At 40.9% G+C, this 19,674-nt stretch overlaps 2 protein-coding genes across 6 annotated transcripts in view; one reads left to right on the forward strand and one right to left on the reverse strand.

The window, feature by feature from the left end:
- LOC109424482 (FGFR1 oncogene partner 2 homolog) overlaps positions 1-19,674 on the forward strand; it is a 434,776-nt gene that overhangs the window by 348,003 nt on the left and 67,099 nt on the right. The window lies entirely within an intron of this gene.
- LOC109424489 (sprouty-related, EVH1 domain-containing protein 1) overlaps positions 2,431-19,674 on the reverse strand; it is a 32,752-nt gene continuing 15,508 nt past the window's right edge. For 3 of the 5 annotated variants that reach the window (XM_062860409.1, XM_062860408.1, XM_029877822.2), the window contains exons 7-9: positions 18,483-18,683; positions 18,241-18,414; positions 18,010-18,171 (exon numbers count right to left, since the gene is read on the reverse strand). In XM_062860409.1, coding sequence (XP_062716393.1) covers positions 18,288-18,414; positions 18,483-18,683 — 328 coding nt within the window. In that variant the 3' untranslated portion in view covers positions 18,010-18,171; positions 18,241-18,287. Of the gene's footprint in view, positions 4,754-18,009; positions 18,172-18,240; positions 18,415-18,482; positions 18,684-19,674 lie in introns of those variants that run through there. The other 2 variants (XM_029877823.1, XM_029877821.2) reach the window with 1 other exon arrangement.

Genomic DNA, 19,674 nt, shown 5'->3' on the forward strand with positions numbered 1-19,674 from the left:
TAAATAAGGTGTACAATAACATAGGACCAACATTGCTGAAAAAAAAAATAATAACAAGATTCGCTAGAGTCGAAAATCCGCATCAATGGAGCAAAAAGTGTGACATTTTTTAATATGGCCATCTTTATGGATTAAATTTTTGATGAAAAATGCAATTATAAGTAAATTTTTCTTCTGTATCATTCAGAGAGCAATATTCTACTACTCTGGACAAATTTTTAGCCGAATCCGTGATGTTATTGCAGCACAGGACTTAAATGAACATTTTTTCATAATTTCTATGAAAATAAGGCAACTCACCATATCAAACCGGAGACTGCTTGGTGCATTATTACTGACCAACTTTTAAGCTTTACCTTCAGTAGAATAGTATAAGATTCCAATACATTAAAAACTTCATGAAAATATGCATATTAAGTATGTGGAAAGTTATGTCGAATTTTGAGAAATGGGTTTTTATTGATGTCTTACGAAAACCGCTTCAGTAACACAATGAAGAACATTTTGCTTAATGTTATATTTTTCCTACATTTGAGAATAGCTATAGAAAGTTATGCAAAAAACTAATAATGATTTTATTGAAAAATTAAAAAGATATCGCACAAGCAAGTTGTCCGTTTTATAAATTGAACAGTCCTTACTTGGCAAAACAAAGTTTGCCGGGACAGCTGAGTTTGAAGTTATTGTATTAAAATGAAAATATTTGTAGTAAAATCTGTTGGTGTGCTGAATTATTTTTGAAACATTAAAAACATACTCAGTAATTTTAACGTATCCAAAGTTTTAAACTCGGCCTTAAGGTCAGACTTGTTAGAAACCCGAGATGGCCACCACAATGACCGACCTTTGGACCTACTCACGATTTTAAGCGCACAAATCTCACGAAGACCAGCGCATCTGATCTTCTTATTTTAAGCTTTTTTCTTTTTCTTTTCTGATGCACAATTGAACCGGGATTACAAGACGTTTGTCCTTAAAAATCTAACTTAGGGTGGGCAAAAACTTGTTTTGCCAATTCAAAGGGGGCGATAGCTCCGATAAGTTTGGGAAGCACTACTCTAATTGTATTATTTACGCAAAATACGTGTAATATGTGAAAGTGATTAACTCTAGTCATGTATTGGAGTCATTATGACCCAGACAGGCACAATAAGCGTGCACTACGTCAACGGAGTGAGCGTCAGCTAATGCACAAATAAAGTTGAAAGAACAGATAGGAGAATGTTACCCATCGGAAGGATAGTGATCCCATTTTCATCCAAGTTAAGTCATATACATATATGGACATAAATGATAACAAAAAGAACGATGAGAAGTGTAATCAATACTTATATCCTAGGCCTAGAGTCTCTAGAACATAGGTTCCCAAACTTTCAGGTCGCGCGACCCCCTTTTGCCAGCTGACGTAGTTTTCGCGACCCCCCATAGTAATTCCCTCATTTGTTGTCTGTTACAGTAAAATATTTTACTGTCCCTCTCGACCCCTTGGATGAACGCCGGCGACCCCCCTGGGGGTTCGCGACCCACAGTTTGGAAAACCATGCTCTAGAATATCGTTTGTTGTATTAACTTCCATTATACAATGAAAGGAAAGGTTAGTAAACTTCAAATCCTCAAATTACACTTCAATGTTTTATCATTACGGGATTTCTTTCACTTTCTAAGTGACACCGAAACCATTATCAGATGAATTATTATTATTAAGTTCTTCTTTTTTCTCATTTTATTTAATAGAATTATAAATATTTGCTTTTTACAAATATCATTTCTTTGATCTCTCATTTAGTTTTATTTTTCTGTACTCGGTAATCTTCTCTATTATTATTTACCATTTTTATATCATTAATATTATTATGTTAAATATATTAAAACATATAAAAATTATAAAGTTCACGTTTTAACATCGGTTTGTTTCTTTTTTCCTTTAACGTCTCGCATTTGTTTTCTTGTTTACTCATTGAATGACACACATAAACATACATGTGCTTATGCATTCTTCCATTTCCGATGGTTTCCGTGTATGTGTGTGTTTTATTTATTATTCTGACGTCATTATCGCGACCAAGAACTGAAAAATAACTAAACAAATAAAATAGTATACAACAAAAAAATTACGCACCAAAATCGAGTGGTTTCGGTTTAAAGTCTGTAAGGTAATGTCGCTTTCTATATAAATATAAAATTGTTTTAGGTGAATAAATAAATCCGAACAAAGACGGTTCCATAACGCTGCCCAAAGAGTGGGTTTTGGTATTACTGAGATTACTTGTTCTCTGATTCAGTGAAAGTTGTGTGTTTTACTGCAGCTACAGATTTGCTATCATTGATTTCAGCATGTTGTTTCTAGGTTTTGAATGGTTTCCATTTTTGTGTTTGTGGTAGAAAATTCCTAGCACTGTTCTAAATGGGGGATTGAAATGAAATCATGTGTTTTTGTCTGAACTGATGGGTTGTTGAGATCTTTAGACCCCGACAAAATGAAATCAAAGCTTTCACATGGTTGAATTTCTGGTACGATTTGTGGGTCGTTCCTAGGGTATCCCCAATGCAAGTTACATGCATAAGTATTAATGTTTTCGTAGTAGGTTCTTGTTTACCTTGCATTTTCGTATTGATGTATTATTTCTGTTTTTGAATATTTTCTTAATTTTGTGATTTATTCTTTTAGTCTTATGCTTATTAAGACTTGTGTTTTACGCTAAAACATAGATGTATGTGAGTGTTTTGTGTATGAATGTGAAATATATTTTGCCTTTTTATTTGTTAAACATTTTGAAACTATTGTTTTCGTTTGCGTCCACAATGACAATTTGTCAAAGGTCATGTTTGACAATCGCAGAGCCCATTGCGACTGTCACGCGGACCTTTATAAAAACTTCATGATTGTGTGCCCCTTGGAACATAAAATCAGATCTTTCGGGATCTGACCAGATGACAATTGATAAATTAAATACACCGTACTTATTTCTCCACTGATGTTTGAAACTGTGACTTTATGTGACCAAGTTTCCTTTGATAGTTTGAAATGCCTCTATTTTGAGAGCACGAGCAGTTTCCGTAGAATTGTGGAGCATTTGATCAAGGAAGGCATACATATGGCACAGAATGGTTGGAGATTCATGGAATGCCTCTTCCAATTAGAAATTTTTTAGAAGTTAATATTTACGAATGTTCAGAATGCCTTACGTTAATCAACGATTTCTTCTGATACAGAAGCATACAATTCACAGGTCAGAGTGCTATCAAAGTAGATCGGATCAAAATCCTGAATCGCCCAGCACAGCTGAACATCCGGCAAATAGGAAACTTGGAAAGTCAGCTGGTTGAACTTGATTTTTGCTGCACTGGTTAGATTCATACGCTAGTAAACCTTATTACATAGAATTCGTCTTCTTAAATCGCTCAGTTTTATGTACTGTTGTTGTAATATACACTGTTAGTTATCTAAAAACATAACTATAGCATTTATAGTTTGCTTCTTATTCTTAAATTTCTCTCATCCACTGCATACCATTCACAAACCAAAAACTGGATAAAACTAGTAAATATTCAACAAATTCATAAACGTTGAACTAATGCTTTATCTCCAGCTCGGACTTCCGAAACGATTTGAACAGTCATATAACTATATAGTTGAACGATAGAATTTTCTCGCCTTTCGGTTATCACTCCTCTAATAAAGCTGCTCAAAATAGTAAAATCTCAAACAACGATTCCTATGTCCTACTAGTTCACAAAACAAAAAAGTTTCTCCCGCGTCCCTTTTCTATCAAGTATAATAATTTACACAACGGTATCCCTTTTACCTAAACGTTATTTGAACTAAACAGTATAATACCTCTCGAGAACTATGAAATTAAAAACTTGGAAAAACAAAATAACTGCTTCCCTTGTTTTAGTATAGCACGCACATTGTTCATTTGTCTGCTACAGTAACAAAACAAGAATATAGATTATATTATTCAGTTTGCATTCTAGCACTACACCCCCATTTTCGTCTCCCGCACATCGCCAACCATAAATTTTATGATTGTGCCAATCTGTTCGACAGTTTCTTTTTGACCACATGCGAAATTACACTTTTAGCTGCTTATGTACTGTCGTAGATCGCTGTTGTTCTTGCCCTTGTTTAGTTGCTGTTGTTGTTGCTACTTTTTCCATATTTTTGCGCACATTTTTCGTTCGTTACTGATTGTTGTGTTATTATTAAAGATTTGATTTTACCTTTCCCACGTCATACGTCTCTACGAGCGCCTACGAGCAGGAGTCTCTCAAAGTTGTTCTTTTTCCCTCCTTCTATGGCGCGCTGTTTGATTTGATTTCGCTAGTTTGTGTTATACTTTAAATCCTTTTAGGGTTTTACTTTCATTTGGTTTCAGCTATAGATTTATAGACATCAACGAATGTTTTCTGTATGTGTGTTTCTTTTTTTATTACTGGATTTGTTTACTGGTCACTCTACATGTAGCGATATCTCATTTTCTTGTTTTATTTATTGTTTAGTTATGTACCGGGAGCTGCATGCATTTAGTTTCAGGCTAGTTGTTTTTATTCTTTAGATTCTTCCAGTTTTGCTCTACTTTTCTATCGCTTTGGCTGCGTTTTCCCATTTATCTGAATTTTGCATGATGCCATTATTAAATTTCTTTCGTTAGTAATGTTGTACGTACGTGCGTGCATGCCGCACAATTTCCCTTGTTTCCTAGTTTTTTTTGCTATTCAAAACGGGTGTTGAGAGATGCTCAATGACTATCTGTGGACGAAACAATGAAATAAAAGTGTTGCTTAAGCTGTTATGCTCAATTATAAAGGATACAGTGGAAAACGATGTGGACCAAAAACCAATAGAACAGCTTGAAAGATAGATGAAACCTAAGAGTTGGTAGGTATGAAATCACTTCTAGCTGTTAAGACCCATGTGTAGTGGTTTACGGATATGTATGTGTTTTAGATTGTAGAATAGTTTGACAATGATCATCCTTCTGGTTTTAGGGGGGCTCTAGGGGGTCTCGGTTGGGGGCTTTGAGAGGTCTCAAGGACGTTCCAGGGGGCTTAAGGGTTGTTTAAGGGGTCCCAAGGGGTCTCCCGAACGCTTCAAGGGGTCTTAAAGGGGTTCCCGGGGGTCTCAGAGGAGCATCTCAGAGCAATTTAAGGGACCTCAGGGGGTTTCGGACCGAAGCTCTTCAAGGGATCTCAATGGGGGGTCAGGGGGGTCTCAGAAGCACTTTAGGGGATCTCAGGGGGGTACCGTGTGCATCATAGTTCTCTCTCTCTTCTTGGCGTAACGTCCTCATTGGGACAAAGCCTGCTTCTCAGCTTAGTGTTCTATGAGCACTTCCACAGTTATTAACTGAGAGCTTCCTCTGCCAATGACCATTTTGCATGCGTATATCGTGTGGCAGGCACGAAGATACTCTATGCCCAAGGAAGTCAAGGAAATTTCCTTTACGAAAAGATCCTGGACCGACCGGGAATCGAACCCGTCACCCTCAGCATGGTCATGCTGAATACCCGCGCGTTTACCGCCTCGGCTATATGGGCCCTTAGTTGTCCCATGTTAATAGATATTTCCATAGAACATGGGACAACTATGCTGCATGCGGTGGTGAAGGTTTCAAGAGCTTCAAAGGATTTTAGAAGTACCTGGAGATCTCGTGAGTTACAGGTGACCTATGAAGCGTTTTAGGGTTTTAGGGGATTTCAGGGGCGTTTTAGAAGGTCTCAGGAGCGTTTTAGGAAGTTTCAGGACGTCCCAGATACGTTTCTAGGTGTTTCAAGGGTGTTCTACGGTGCTTCAAGAGGTCACAGAAGAGCCACCCGGACAGAAGGTCTGGGTAATGTTGGTTTAAGGACCGTCTTCTACAAAAAATAGTGAAAGCCAGGACTACACTTTCCTCGACCCAATAAACAACATTCTCACGGTCGCCAAACCTCTCCGGAACCACCAAGAAGGCATATAATTGCTTCAGAGAAGGTCTAGTGCACATCTCACACTCAAGGTTAGCTATGTAGCCTGCAGCAACGAACATCGATGACTCACTTTGGGGTGTCCACCAAGGTAGCAAGCTGGCACTTAGGGTACCTGGGGGTCTCAAAAGCATTTCAGTGTTGTTGAGAGGGTACCTGGAGGTCTCAGAGGCCTTTAAGAGGATCTCAGGAGGTTTCCAGAGGATCTCAGAGGGTAACGCCTGTCCTGAACCCCCCTAAGTTTTTGATAGCAATTAAAACACCCATGAAACTTTCAAATACTATTTAAATAGCCCTGAACGCCCTTCTAAAGGTTCCTGTGACTTCCTGAAATCTTTTCAACTACCTTGAAACGCTACTGAAACCCCTTGAAACGATTTCAAAAGGCACCTGAGACCCCTCCAGAGAAACCATTTAAACCCCCTTGTAATGCATTGACGCACCTCTGAAACCTCCATGATCCCATTGAAACGCCTTTGAAATCTCCGTAATCAATAGGACGAAATCAGTGAAGTACTAGATTTATACTAATGAGCTGAATGTTTGTATGGTGAGAAGATTAATTTTCTGTTTCTGTACTAAAATGGTGCAAAAAGCGTTGGTATTATGATTGCTTGTCTAATTTAATGCTGTTTGAGCAAAACTTTGCCTCAATTCATTGCAGAAATGGAGATCTTACCATACAAAAATTCAGGCCATTACTACAAATCTAGTACTTCATTTGAAAACTGAAACATGTCTAGGATACATACCGCGTCCTTTGAGACCGTGCGGTATGCACTGACCACCCTAAGGCACATCAGCCTGTGGGTACTCTCAAGTCGCTTCACCTTTCGATTGACCAATAACGCATTCGACCATGCAGCGGCGCCATTTAATTATTTATTTATTTATTAATCAATATTAACTTCTTTTCTCGATCAGCCTAGATAGCTGTGTAGTGTCGGTAGCGATTGTCTCAATTGGCTAAGAATCCACCAACAGGTGACCCCTCTAATTCATGGTGTGATGCGGCTTTATGCTTACCGTGCCTAGGAATGAATGGCTAGGGGGATCTAATAAAAACCTAACCGCTAACGGAGCCTGTGGAGTACCAGGGCGCCCTCCACAGTATGTAGCCCTTTACTGCGCTAACCGGAGCAATGGTGCAGTGGACCTTGTGTTTCTCCGAGACAATCAGCTGCCCTTCTTTAGTCTCACTTGAGGCTAAATAAGGGCGGGATTATGAAGATGTTGTTAATTAGTTTAAATTTTCACCTATATGGTTTCGCATTATGCGATTTACACAGTGCATTCTGTGTATCCTCGCCTTTGGTGTTTTCCAATCGATACCGATTTGTTTTATTGTTGCTGTTCTTTGTTGTGCTGTTGTTGCGAAGAGTTTAATCTTACCTAGTATGGGTAGTGCCTACGGTTAGGATAGCTCAGATCAATCTTCAGCATAAAAGAACAGCAACGATCAATCTTTGCAGACTTATGCAAAATGGAACAGCTCAAGTGGCCTTGGTACAAGAACCTTACTGTCGTAAGGGAAATTTCTATCTAGGAAACCTTGTGAACCCGGTGTTTGCCACTTTCAGTAAACATGAAATGACAAACTCGCGTGTCATGCCTCGAGCCTGTGTGCTTGTCAACAACGCAATAGTTGCTACACTCATCTCTGAACTAACCACCAGAGATGTATGTGCTAACACAATTGATGTATCTGTTGGAAACCTCAACAGGAAATACGTCTATTGTTCGGTGTATTTACCGCATGATGAACCATCCCCTACGGATGCTTTCAAACAAGTCATCGCATACTGCACTTCAAAAGGCCTTTCGCTAATTGTTGGCAGTGATGTTAATGCTCACCATATCATCTGGGGCAGCTCAGACATTAACTTGAGAGGCTCCAGTTTGATGGAGTACTTAAGTAGTACAGATCTTGTATTACTTAACATAGGCAACCGCCCAACCTTCATGGTATCTGCTAGAGAGGAAGTGTTAGGTATAACGCTTTGCTCTAGCAGAATTAGTCACGAGCTGATCAATTGGCATGTGTCAGATGAAGAATCTTTATCTGACCATCGCTATGTCTTTTTTGAACATTTAAATATTACTTCGCAAACAAACTCCGGTCAACAAACTGAGATCTTTTTACTGATTTGGTTGCGGCCAAATTTCATGGATACTCACCATCCATTGACACTCCAAGTGATTTAGATGATGCCGTTGATACTACAACGACCTTCATTATGGAAGCTTTTGAAGAAGCATGCCCTCTACGGTCTGTGAAGATCACAAGAGGAACCCCTTGGTGGAACTGGCGAAACTCACGAAACAATGTAGAAAGAGTTGGAACAGAGGACGTTCGGCTGGTTCGGAGGCTTTCAGGTCGGCTCGCAAGGCCTACAGGAAAGCTCTTCGGTCTGCTGAACGATCCGGCTGAAAAAACCTTTGTACAAAAGTTTCCAGCTTGAGTGAAGTCAGTCGGTTAAACAAAATCCTTGCGAAATCTAAGGATTTCCGGGTGAACGAACTTCGTTTGCCAAATGGCGTTCTGACTTCCTCTGATGAGGAAGTTGTGGAATGCTTGTTTGGGTGTTTTCCTAGATATCGAGGGTGCCTTTGACAACGTGCCTTTCGATGCCATATTGGAAGCCGCACGGAGTATATCTCCAATGATTTCCAATTGGATTCACCAAATGCTCAAAACCGATATCTCTTCTCGACATTGCGTCTAGCAGGGATTAGGAAATTGAGTGTTTGTGGATGCCCCCAAGGGGGAGTCTTATCACCGCTTTTGCGGAATCTCGTAGCAGATACGCTATTGAGGCAACTCAATAATAGCGGTTTTCCTACTTATGGTTTTGCCGACGCCTACCTAACATTGTTAGTTGGTGATGCAAAACGCCCTTCAGGTAGTTGAGGGTTGGTGTCGCCAATATGGCCTTTCGGTTAATGTGAGTAAAACATCTATTGTTCTTTTCACGGAAAGGCGAAACCGTAATGGCGTTCGACCTTTGTGTCTCTTTGATTCTGAAATCGATGTGACTGAACAGGTAAAGTACGTTGGAGTCATTCTTGATTCCAAGCTTTCCTGGACACCTCACATTGAGTTCAGAATCAAGAAAATTAAGAATTGCCCTTCGGGCAATGCCGGCGTACTTTTGGTACAACTTGGTGTCTAAAACCCAAGTATATCAAATGGATTTACACAACTGTGGTTCGGCCAATATTGGCTTATGGATGTCTTGTGTGGTGGCAAAAGGGTGAAGTGAGAACGGACCAATCAAAATTAGGCCATCTCCAAAGGATGTGCTTAATGGCGATGTCTGGAGCGTTCTCTTCAACTCCTACGGCAGCGCTAGAAGTTCTCTTTGACGTTGCCCCACTACACATTCATCTCAAACAAGAAGCACTTTCTTGCACTTACCGGTTACAGGTACTCGGTCTACTAGAGGAAACTCCTGTGAACCGCACATCAACACACACCTCGTTGTTTCCACTTTTGGTGAATTGGGACAAAATTGTCCTTGCTCCAAGTGATCTTACAATTGCTTGTAATTTTCCATATAGGACATTTTCCACGATATTCCCTTCCCGGGAAGAGTGGACATCTGGTTATCTGGAAAGAAGTATTTCAGAAGGCATCGTATGTTACACTGATGGCTCCCTTCTCGAAGGTCGAGCAGGTGCTGGTGTTTATTCTCGTGAGCTAAGGCTGCATAAGTCTTATTCACTTAGTAGACACTGCACCGTTTTCAGGCCGAAATCTTTGCTCTTATGTGCGGAGTGCATTCCGCACTTCAGCAGCACGTAATGGGCAAAGTAATATACTTCTGTTCAGATAGCCAGGCTCAGATAGCACTTGCTTCGGCCAACTCCAGGTCGAAGATAGTTATCGCTTGTCGAACTCAAATCGAGGAGCTGAATTCAGCAAACGCTGTTCACCTTGTATGGGTACCTGGTCATTCTTCCATCGCTGGAAATGAATTGGCTGATGAGTTAGCGCGCTCTGGAGCATCACATGACTTCATTGGCCCTGAGCCAGCTATTCCGATATCGAAGTGTTGGATTAAACTTCAGATTCACACCTGGGCTGTCACTCAACACAGACAATATTGGAATAGTTTGGAGTCATGTCGTCAAACCAAATTGTATGGTGCTGAGCCATCTCTATGGGTGGCGAAGTATCTAACTAATCTGTCTAAGCAGAATTGCAGCATGCTGGTCAAAGCATTGACTGACCACTGCCGACTCAGCTATCACATGGCGAATATTAACCTTCATCCAGCCAACGTACATTTTCCACCTTCGGAAAAGCACAAAAATGGTCATAACTTTTTTGTTTTTCGATGGATTTTGATGAAATTTTCACAACTTCCCGAAAAACTCTTCTAGTTTATTATGCCGGGGACATGGGTACCTAGTCCACATGGTTCCGGAGTTATTCCGGCCACATACTTTGCGCAACATCCCGCAAGATCCCGATGAGATAGAAGTATAGTGTCTTCGGTGAATTTGTTCATCAGGTTAAGAACTAGCTGGCAACGGCGACTTTGGTTCGGAATTCGGCCACTAGGCGGCGCCAGTGGCAAAAATGTTCAAACCCTCATATCTCAGAAACCTGATAAGATAGAATGATGCTGTCTTCGGCAAAAATCTTCAGCAAGCTCCGAACTATCTGATAGTGAAGTCTTTGGTTTGGGATTTATCCGCTAGGTGGCGCATTGTGTATGAAAAATTCAAACACGTTTATCTCGATACCCTAATGAGGTACAAGCATGCCGTTTTCAGCAAAGTTGTTCAGCAGGCTAAGAACTATCTGGCTATGGCGTCTTTGGTTCGAGAATCGTCCGCTAGGTGGCGCCATGGTCAAAAATCTTCAAACTTCTATATTTCAGAATCCTGATAAGATAGAATGATGCCGTCTTCAACAAAGTTCTTCAGCAAGCTGAAAACTCGTTATCTCAAAAATCGGAAAACGTCCAGTAAACTTTTCCGATAGTTAGAAGGAAGTAAGACGTATCTGGTGTCCTTGGTTCTGATATTATTCGATAGGTTCCGTCTAGTATTAAGAAAATATTTGTATGAACACCCTAATTACCAAAAAGTATTCCATTTTCAGCATAATTGTCCAGCAAGCTAAGAGCCGTTTGGCAGGATAGTAGACTGTCGAGTACAGTGGTACAAGAGGCAATACTTTAACACCGTCTTTGACAACCTGCAGACAATTTTTTTTTATCTGTATTAACGAGATGTTTAGCCCTTGGCTAGTTCATCTCGGGACCCACGCTTCACTTCCCTTCCGAAGAAAGAACTCACATATTTTTTGTGAGATTGTCGGGAGTGAGATTCGATCCCAGGTCCTCGGCGTGATAGTCAAGTGGTCTAACCAACACATCAGGTCCGCTCCACAAGCAGACAAATTTTGTCGCCCTACAATATTGCTTATTTTACTCCGTTTTTTTTTTCTTCCGGGTATGTCTCCGGAAATTTCTACAAAAACTCTTCCGGGAATTTTTCCATGAATTTCTCCGGGAGTTCAACCGGGAATTTATCCAAGAATTCCACTGGGAATTCCTCAAGAACTTCCTTCAGGAATTTCTTCAAGAAATCTTCCGGGAAATCCTCGAGGAAATCCTCCAGGAATTCCTCCGAGGATTTCTCTGGAAATTTCCCCAGGATTTCCCCTAGGACTCCCATCAGGAACTCCTTCAGGAATTCCTTCGGCAATTTCTGCGGAAATTCTTCTGGGATTTTTTCCAGAAATTCCTCCGGACTTTTTTTTCCAAGATTTTCTTCGGGAATTTCACTGGAAATTTTCCCAGGAATTCGTCCATGAGTGCCTCCGGGAGTTCCTCCGGAAATTTCTTCAGGATTTGCTATATGAATTTCTCCAAGAATTTCTCTAGGAATTTTTCCGGGCATTTTTCCAGGAGTTTCTCCAGGAACATATCCGGGAATTTTATAAGGAAAACTGTCGTTTTTTTTTTCAAGAAAATCCTCTGGTAATTTATCCAGGAATCTCTTCAGGAAGTCTTCCGTGATTTTTTTTTTCTCACAAAACCCTCGAGAATGTCTCCCGGAATGGGGCACGTTCGGTGTAGTACTAAATTTGTAGTAATGAACTGAACTTTAGTATGGAGAGAAGGTCAGTTCTCTGTTTCTGCAATTAAATGGTACAAAAAACGTGGGTATTATGATTTCTTGCCTAATTTGATGCTGTTTGAGCAAAGCTTTGTTGTTGTTTATGTTGCAAAAAATGGAGAAAACAACAACACTGTTGCCTAAAGTTTTGCTCAAACAGCATCAAATTAGGCAAGGAATCATAATACCCACGCTTTTTGCACCATTTTCCTGCAGAAACGGAGAATAATTGTCCTTCTCACCATACTAAAATGTCAGCTCATTACTTTAAATCTAGTACTTCACCGATCTGTCCTATTCCTCTAGGCCTTTCTTTACGAATACCTGGGAATTTCTCCAGGAATTCTTCCGAGAATGTCTCCGGGAGTTTCTCCAGGAAATCCTCCAGGAGTAATTTTGGGAATTTCTTCTGGAAATCTTCCAAAAAATCCTCCATGAATTCTTTCAGGAATTCCGCCGGGAATTTTTAAAGGAAATCTACAGGATTTGCTCAGGAAATCCTCTGGGAATTTCACCATGTATTCCTCTGCGAATCCCTCGAGGATTTCCTCCAGGAATTCCTCAGGAAATGTCTCTAGGAATTCCTCCGGTGATTTCTCCAGCAATTCCTCTGGTTAATCCTTCAGGGAATCCTCCTTCCTGTGGAATTCCCCGAAGAAAATTCCTGGAAGAATCACTGCAGGAAACCCCTGAGGGAATTCCAAAAGGAATCCCCGGCAGAATTCCTGGAGAAATACCCGAAAGAATTCCTGGAGATAATCCCGGAAAAAGTCCTGAAGTAATTACTGAAGGAATCACCGGAGGAACTGCTGGAGGGAGTCTTAGAAGAATTCCCGGAGAAATTCCTGGAGAGAATCGTAAAGAAATTCCTAGTGGAATTCCAGGAAAAAATTTGGAAGGATTTCATGAAGAAATGTTCTGGAGAAATTCCAGGGAGAATTTCCAGAGACATTCCCGGCGGAATTCCTGGAGAAAACAATGGAGGAATACTTAGAGAAATTCCCAGCGGAATTCCTGGAGACCCCAGAGGGTTTTCTGAAAAAAAAAGTCACGGAAGACTTCCTGGAGAAATTCTCAGTGCACTTTTATGAAAAAAAAAAACCCGGAAATTTTCCTGAATAATTGATTGATTGATTTGTCTTTATTAAAGAGACTTTCAGCCCTTGGCTGGTTCGTCTCTACGCCTGAAGAAATTTCCGGAGGAATTTCTGGGGAAATTCCCGGAGGAATTCCTGGAAGAATTTCTGGTGGATTTCCCGGACAATTTCTTGAAGAAATTTCCGAAGCAATTCCTGGCGGATTTCCTGAAGAAATTCCCGAGGGAATTCCCGGAGACATTCCCGGAGATATTCCTGGAGGAACTTTTAGAAAAAAAATCTTGGAGAAATTCAGCCTGGAGAAATTCTTGAAAGAATTCCTGGAGAAATTCCCAGAAGAATTCCTGGGGAAATTACCTAAGAAATTCCTGAAGGAACCTCCGCAGAAGTTCCTGATGTGGGTCCTAGAGGAAATCTTGGAAAAAATTCCGCAGGAATTCCCGGAGACATTTCCAGAGGAATTTCTAGAGAAATTCCCGGAGAAATTCCTGGAAAAACTCCCGGAATAAATTCCCGGAGACATTCCCGAAAGTAAAAACGGAGCAATATTGTGGGGTGACAAAATTTGTCTGCAGGGTGTCAAAGACGGTGTAGCGAATAACCTAGCGAATAAATCACGAATCAAAGACTCAACTATCAGACAGATTATAGTTTACTGAAGAACTTTGTTGAAGACGGCATCATTCTATCTTATCAAGATTCTGAGATATAAAAGTTTGAAGATGTTTGACCCTGGCGCCACCTAGCGGACGATTTTCGAACCAAAGACGCCATTTCCAGATGGTTCTTAGCCTGCTTAACAACTTTGCTGGAAACGGCATGCTTATACCTCATTAGGGTATCGAGATAAACGTGTTTGAATTTTTCAGACACAATGCGCCACCTAGCGGATAAATCCCAAGCCAAAGACTTCACTATCAGATAGTTCGGAGCTTGCTGAAGATTTTTGCCGAAGACAGCATCATTCTATCTTATCAGGTTTCTGAGATATGAGGGTTTGAACATTTTTGCCACTGGCGCCGCCTAGCGGCCGAATCGCGAACCAAAGTCGCCGTTGCCAGTTAATTCTTAACCTGCTGAACAAATTCGCCGAAAACACTATACTTCTATCTCATCAGGATCTTGAGATATATGTTGCGCAAAGTATGTGGCCAGTTTTGGTACCCCAAGACACTCCGGAATAACTCCGGAACCATGTGGACCAGGCACCCATGTCCCCGGTATAATAAACTAGAAGAGTTTTTCGGGAAGTTGTGAAAATTTCATCAAAATCCATCGAAAAACAAAAAAGTTATGACCATCTTTGTGCTTTTCCGAAGGTGGAAAATGTACGTTGGCTGGATGAAGGTTAAGCAAGCTGATTCATTTGCCTGTGATAGCTGTGAATCCGATTATGAAACTTAGTATCATTTGATATGTAACTGTCCAGTTTTCGCGCAACTGCGTTTCCGAGTATTCGGAAAACACTTATTAAGTGAAACTGACTTAAGAAACCTGAATCTTCAGGATATTCTATTGTTCTTAACCCGCTGTGGTAAAGAGCTATAGGCTCTCTTTCGCTTTATGCGTTATTACAGTGCCCTTTTCAGGGCGCTGTTTGAACCCATTGTGGTACGCTTGTGCGTTAGTACCCTCTTCCAGGGTATTTTTCCTATTTCCCTACCTGTCTCTATCCCCATCCAAATCCTTTTTCCTTCCTCTTCCCTCAGGTAGATGATGAAATAGGGTGTTATTTTGGCGATGGCACAAATGTCCCAAATAGAGGATAACGTGCCTCTGGAGTTGGCCTTCTGATACCTGATACCTGATGCAGCGGCGCCATACCGTAGTATGGAGACCGCTACTGCCGCGAGCAGCTTACGCTTACTCGAGACTGTTGTCGATCTATTTAAACATTGTCTTTCACAACGCCATTATCGCCATGCTTGCCCTTTTGCAGGCATATTCTACGTGGCTTCCGAATTTCAGCCTATCGTCGATCATGACCCCTAATTGCTTCAGAGAGAGCTTGGAGTTGATTGTTTACCCGCCTGCGGTGACCACTGCCTGCTGTTCAGACATGGGGTTGTTCACAATCACCACCTTCGCTTTGTGGTGCGCGAGTGCCAGCTGTGGTGCGCCCAGTAGCACAGCCGAAAACATTTCCTGACAGCTGTGGCGGGAATCGAACCGCGCTCCTCCCTGCGACTAAATGCTTAGTGATCTTAGCCGCACGACCACGAAGTCACAGATTCAAATTCAAATTTTAGGTAGTAGTGACGCAAACCCCATTGCAAGGAGTATGTTGTTGGTTAGGTCTTTGCTTAGGAATGCGATTAATAACTAGAGCAATGAACATAGCGCAAGCGTGAGAAATCACATTACATCCCCAGCTGACACGTCAGCAGCGGTAATAGACAAAATGTGATTGGTCGGTGTGCTTGTTGAGCATTTACCAGCCGCCGGAAACCTACGTCGAGTGTTTCGAACCGGGACTGGGACTGCAGAGGCCAGCAAGCTATGAAGGGCGTAAGGCACAAGGTTGCACTAAGCGTCCCAAGTGATTGATCTGTTCCGGAAAATTCTTGAACATCAAACACTCGAAGGTGTGCCTGGCTTCCAAGAGAGCAGTTGCTAAATCAAAGTACATGTAACGCCACTAGACCAGAACCATTACCGTGAATGGGGACGGATAATGCAAACGATAACGGCAATCGCTAAGATTAACAAGGTTCTTTTTTGAAGCTGCTATATGACTTCACGGTGGTTGATCGTGCAGTTCACGCTGCTGCTGGGCTGTATGACGACCGTGCTGATAGGGCGGAAGCCGTTGTAAAAGGCGGGTTACTTCAATGCCTGGGTTGTAGATCAGGGAAGCCAATTCACGAACCAACACCAAATCCTGTTAGAGATATCATTGAACGCTTACAGTGCCACCTAGTGGCGAAAAATGGAAAACTTAAGATTTCTGCATACATTTGGCCACGTTTTCTCATTCAAACTTCAAGCACTTTGAGTGCCCTCTTAGGTTTAACCGGTTTTGCTCAAACTTTGAACGTAGCTTCTGGGAGTCCAAAACAACCGATTCAGGAGGTAAGGCTTGGCATTTTTATTTTTTTTTATATAAGTGTGGGCCACCCTAATATGCACCCATGGGGTAACGCCTACAGGATCGTAATTTATAATGGCTACCTTCGAACAATCCCCAGAGATGCTGGAAAAGATCATTGAGGGGCTTTTCCCACGGCATAACTGGAGTCCTTCCTTAGCTTCCTTTCGTAGGATCGTCGAGGACTGCAACTAGGGCGGGCGATGAAGAGAGAGTCACCGATAAGGAACTTGTGGGCATTGCCCGAATAGAGTTCTGGATAGTCATTGCAGAAATTCCGTAGATGTTCAGATCGGTTATGCAGAAATGTCTGGTCAAGGGATTCTTTCCGGTGGTATTACTGTGCCAATATGGGCAAAGGTCCTTCCAGTAATCAGTAACGAGTAAACGCTTTCTTTTTGATTACTTAAACCACCGAGACAGCTATCGAGTGTAAGAAGAAGGGTATTCGCATAGTATGCAGTAGTGACCCGTAACGTAAGGAATGAGATGTTGAGGTAAGTGCCCATTGGGAGTGGCTAATGAAATTACGCTGGAGGTCTACCGTGAATCGATCGAAAATGTGGAGCTGGCTAGAGCCGACTCGATCGCGGTGGTGGAGAAGTGGATGAGCTCCATGAAACTGGAATTGGCTCGTCGTTTTCAACAGTGTGTACACTTCAGGACTATGAATCATGGTCAAAGTGGTTGATTCCGTAGGAAAGGTAAGCGTCATTTATTTTAAAGCTGTTTCTTAGGGTCTGTTCCAATTAGCGAATTAAAATTAATTTTTACTGACAGTTCGATACTTTGTCAAGTTTAAGTTTAGTTCTCCTAAGGAAATAATTACACAGCGCAACATATTTTTGTCTCAAGAGCAAACTTATGTGCCTCCGAAGGATTTTGGGCCGCTGAATCCGAATTCGGGCTCAGATTTGCTCCAACACGTCACAATTTTGAGCTATACCTCAATTTATAGGCCAAAATATGCGATTTTGGGCTTTTTTGACTGCAAGCCATTAAGCAAGGAAATATTTATTTTAAGCAATCAAAAGGTTAATTAGTCAAATAACATCTAAATTAACGACTCATGCAAAATATTTCGTTTTACCTAATCAAATTTGTTAGATTTAAGCATTTTATGTTAGTATGAAAACTTGCATACAACTTTTGGAGGGTGACTTGTATGGGAAATACCGTACCTAACATAAATCGCTTAAAACTATCAAATTCGATTTGGTAAAACGAAATATTTTGCATAAGTTGTTAATTTAGATGTTAGTTGACCAATTAACCTTATGATTGCTTAAAAAAAATATTTCCTTGCTTAATGGCTTGCAGTCAAAAAAGCCCAAAATCGAATATTTTGCCATGTAAATTGAGGTATAGCTCAAAATTGTGACGTGTTAGAGCAAATCTGAGCCCGGATTCGGATTCAGCGGCCCAAAATCCTTCGGAGACACATAAGTTTGCTCTTGAGACAGACAAAAAGTTAATTTTTGTAACGCTGTGTTATCGAACTGTCAAGTTTAAATGAAAATTAATTTTAATTCTTCAATTGTAACATACCCTCAGTAAAGTCATTTCGAAATGAGACACGGAAAGATCTTGCAGAAAGGTTCTATATCAGAGAGTTGGGATGCAATTCCAAAAGGAAGAAGTACAAATTTGAAAACTGAATGTATATAAACAAATCTGTTGTATTGAAAATAGGAAAACGAAAACTAAAACATGGAAACAAAATCAAACAAATATTTGAATCGTTTATTGAAACCCCATTTTATTTGTAATACAAATTATATTTCACCTAAGGCTATAAACTAATAAAAATATACACATAAGTAAAGCTGCCCGCGTTTGTGTCCTCTTGCTCATGGTAAGAAGAGAGCCATAGAAACAACACGCCTTTTGTTTCAATTTAGAGTTGGGATAAAAATTTAGCACGATATAACAAAGAATAAAACGTCAACTTACCAGTCAAGCCGATTAATACTTGTCAGGTTGATGATTTTGATCGGATGTCAAATTTGTGGTTTATGTTTCCCCCCGCACAGCCGACACGAGACGCACATCCAGTGGCACGCCCTAAGCGGTGGATAGCACCAGAGACATGGCACCAGAAGCGACAGCAACGCCAAACCAATCCACCTGAAAGAGCAGAAATGATATGCTTAGCACTGGAAGAGGAAACTCGCTTGAGGCACATATCCACTTACCGTTTGGTGCATCCTGTTTCCGCCGAACACGAGCACGGATGGGGAGCCGTCTCCCCTTCCGAGTCCTTCATACAGTGGTACAGCATGCACTGTGCGCACAACATTCCGGACATGTTCTCGATGGTGGTCCTGAAGCAGTCTGGCGCGTAATCGCACGAGCCTTTGTAGTTGCGGTCGTCATTGTAGAATTCTTGGCAATATCTGCAAAGGAAGGTGTGGATTCAATGTGGGTATTTAAGCAGGTTTTCATGAATTATGTAAAACAAATTTCCACATTTTTACCCTTTATTCTCCTAATTGAAAATTTGTTTTTGTATATGAAACCGTAAATTTTTGTATGCCGCGTTCCCATTTATACTCCGTTCTTTGTACAGTTAATAAATAAAGGTTTTTCTCGACCTCTTTGAACATAGAGTATAACCGTGGCGGTTAACCATATATTAATGGGAAACAGATAAATCGCATTCAAAAGCATAGGTAATAAACTGATAAATTACTGTGAGCAGAGAAGCAAGCCTTGCCGTAATAAAAATTGAAAGCTGAGTTGCCTCGATTCTGCTTTTTATATTGCTTGGGTTCGTCGCTTAAATATTTTCTCATCGTTCAAGTCTCTCAGCACACAAAATTGAGATAAGGGGCTGTCCATAAACCACGTGGTTAGAGGGGGGGGGGTTTGGAAAGTCCTAAAAAATGACCACGTGGTTTATGGACAGCCCCTAACGCTTAGATAGCATAGGCGTTAACGACCATGCACCTCCATGAGTTTATCATCCTATATCAACACATATATGTACGCATTTCATTAACAAAATTGCTTAGTACTTATCGAACCCCAATTCAATGACAAGCAAATTGGTACTCAAACTGAAGCTTAGTATCGAAGTTATTTTGTAGTACAAGGCAATGTTGCAATGGATCTTCTTCGCGAGCATTCATTTAAGCATCTTCGCGATCCAAAATTCGCTGCTGTTCATTTTCTATTTTCGGCTCGTGAATACAATTCAAGCAACGCGAATGAAGGAACGAACGAAACGGTATTCATTCCACCACGAGCGTGCTGCCTGCGATGGTTCTGTTCGGTACGAACTTTGACAACAACAATTATCGTGCAGACTGAAACTGCGGACAATTGAAACTTATTTTAAGTTTGGCACAGCTCTCCATTCCCGATAAAAAGATTATAAGAGAATTC

The sequence above is a fragment of the Aedes albopictus genome, chromosome 3, assembly GCF_035046485.1.
Source record: "Aedes albopictus strain Foshan chromosome 3, AalbF5, whole genome shotgun sequence".
Classification (NCBI taxonomy): Eukaryota; Metazoa; Arthropoda; class Insecta; order Diptera; family Culicidae; genus Aedes; species Aedes albopictus.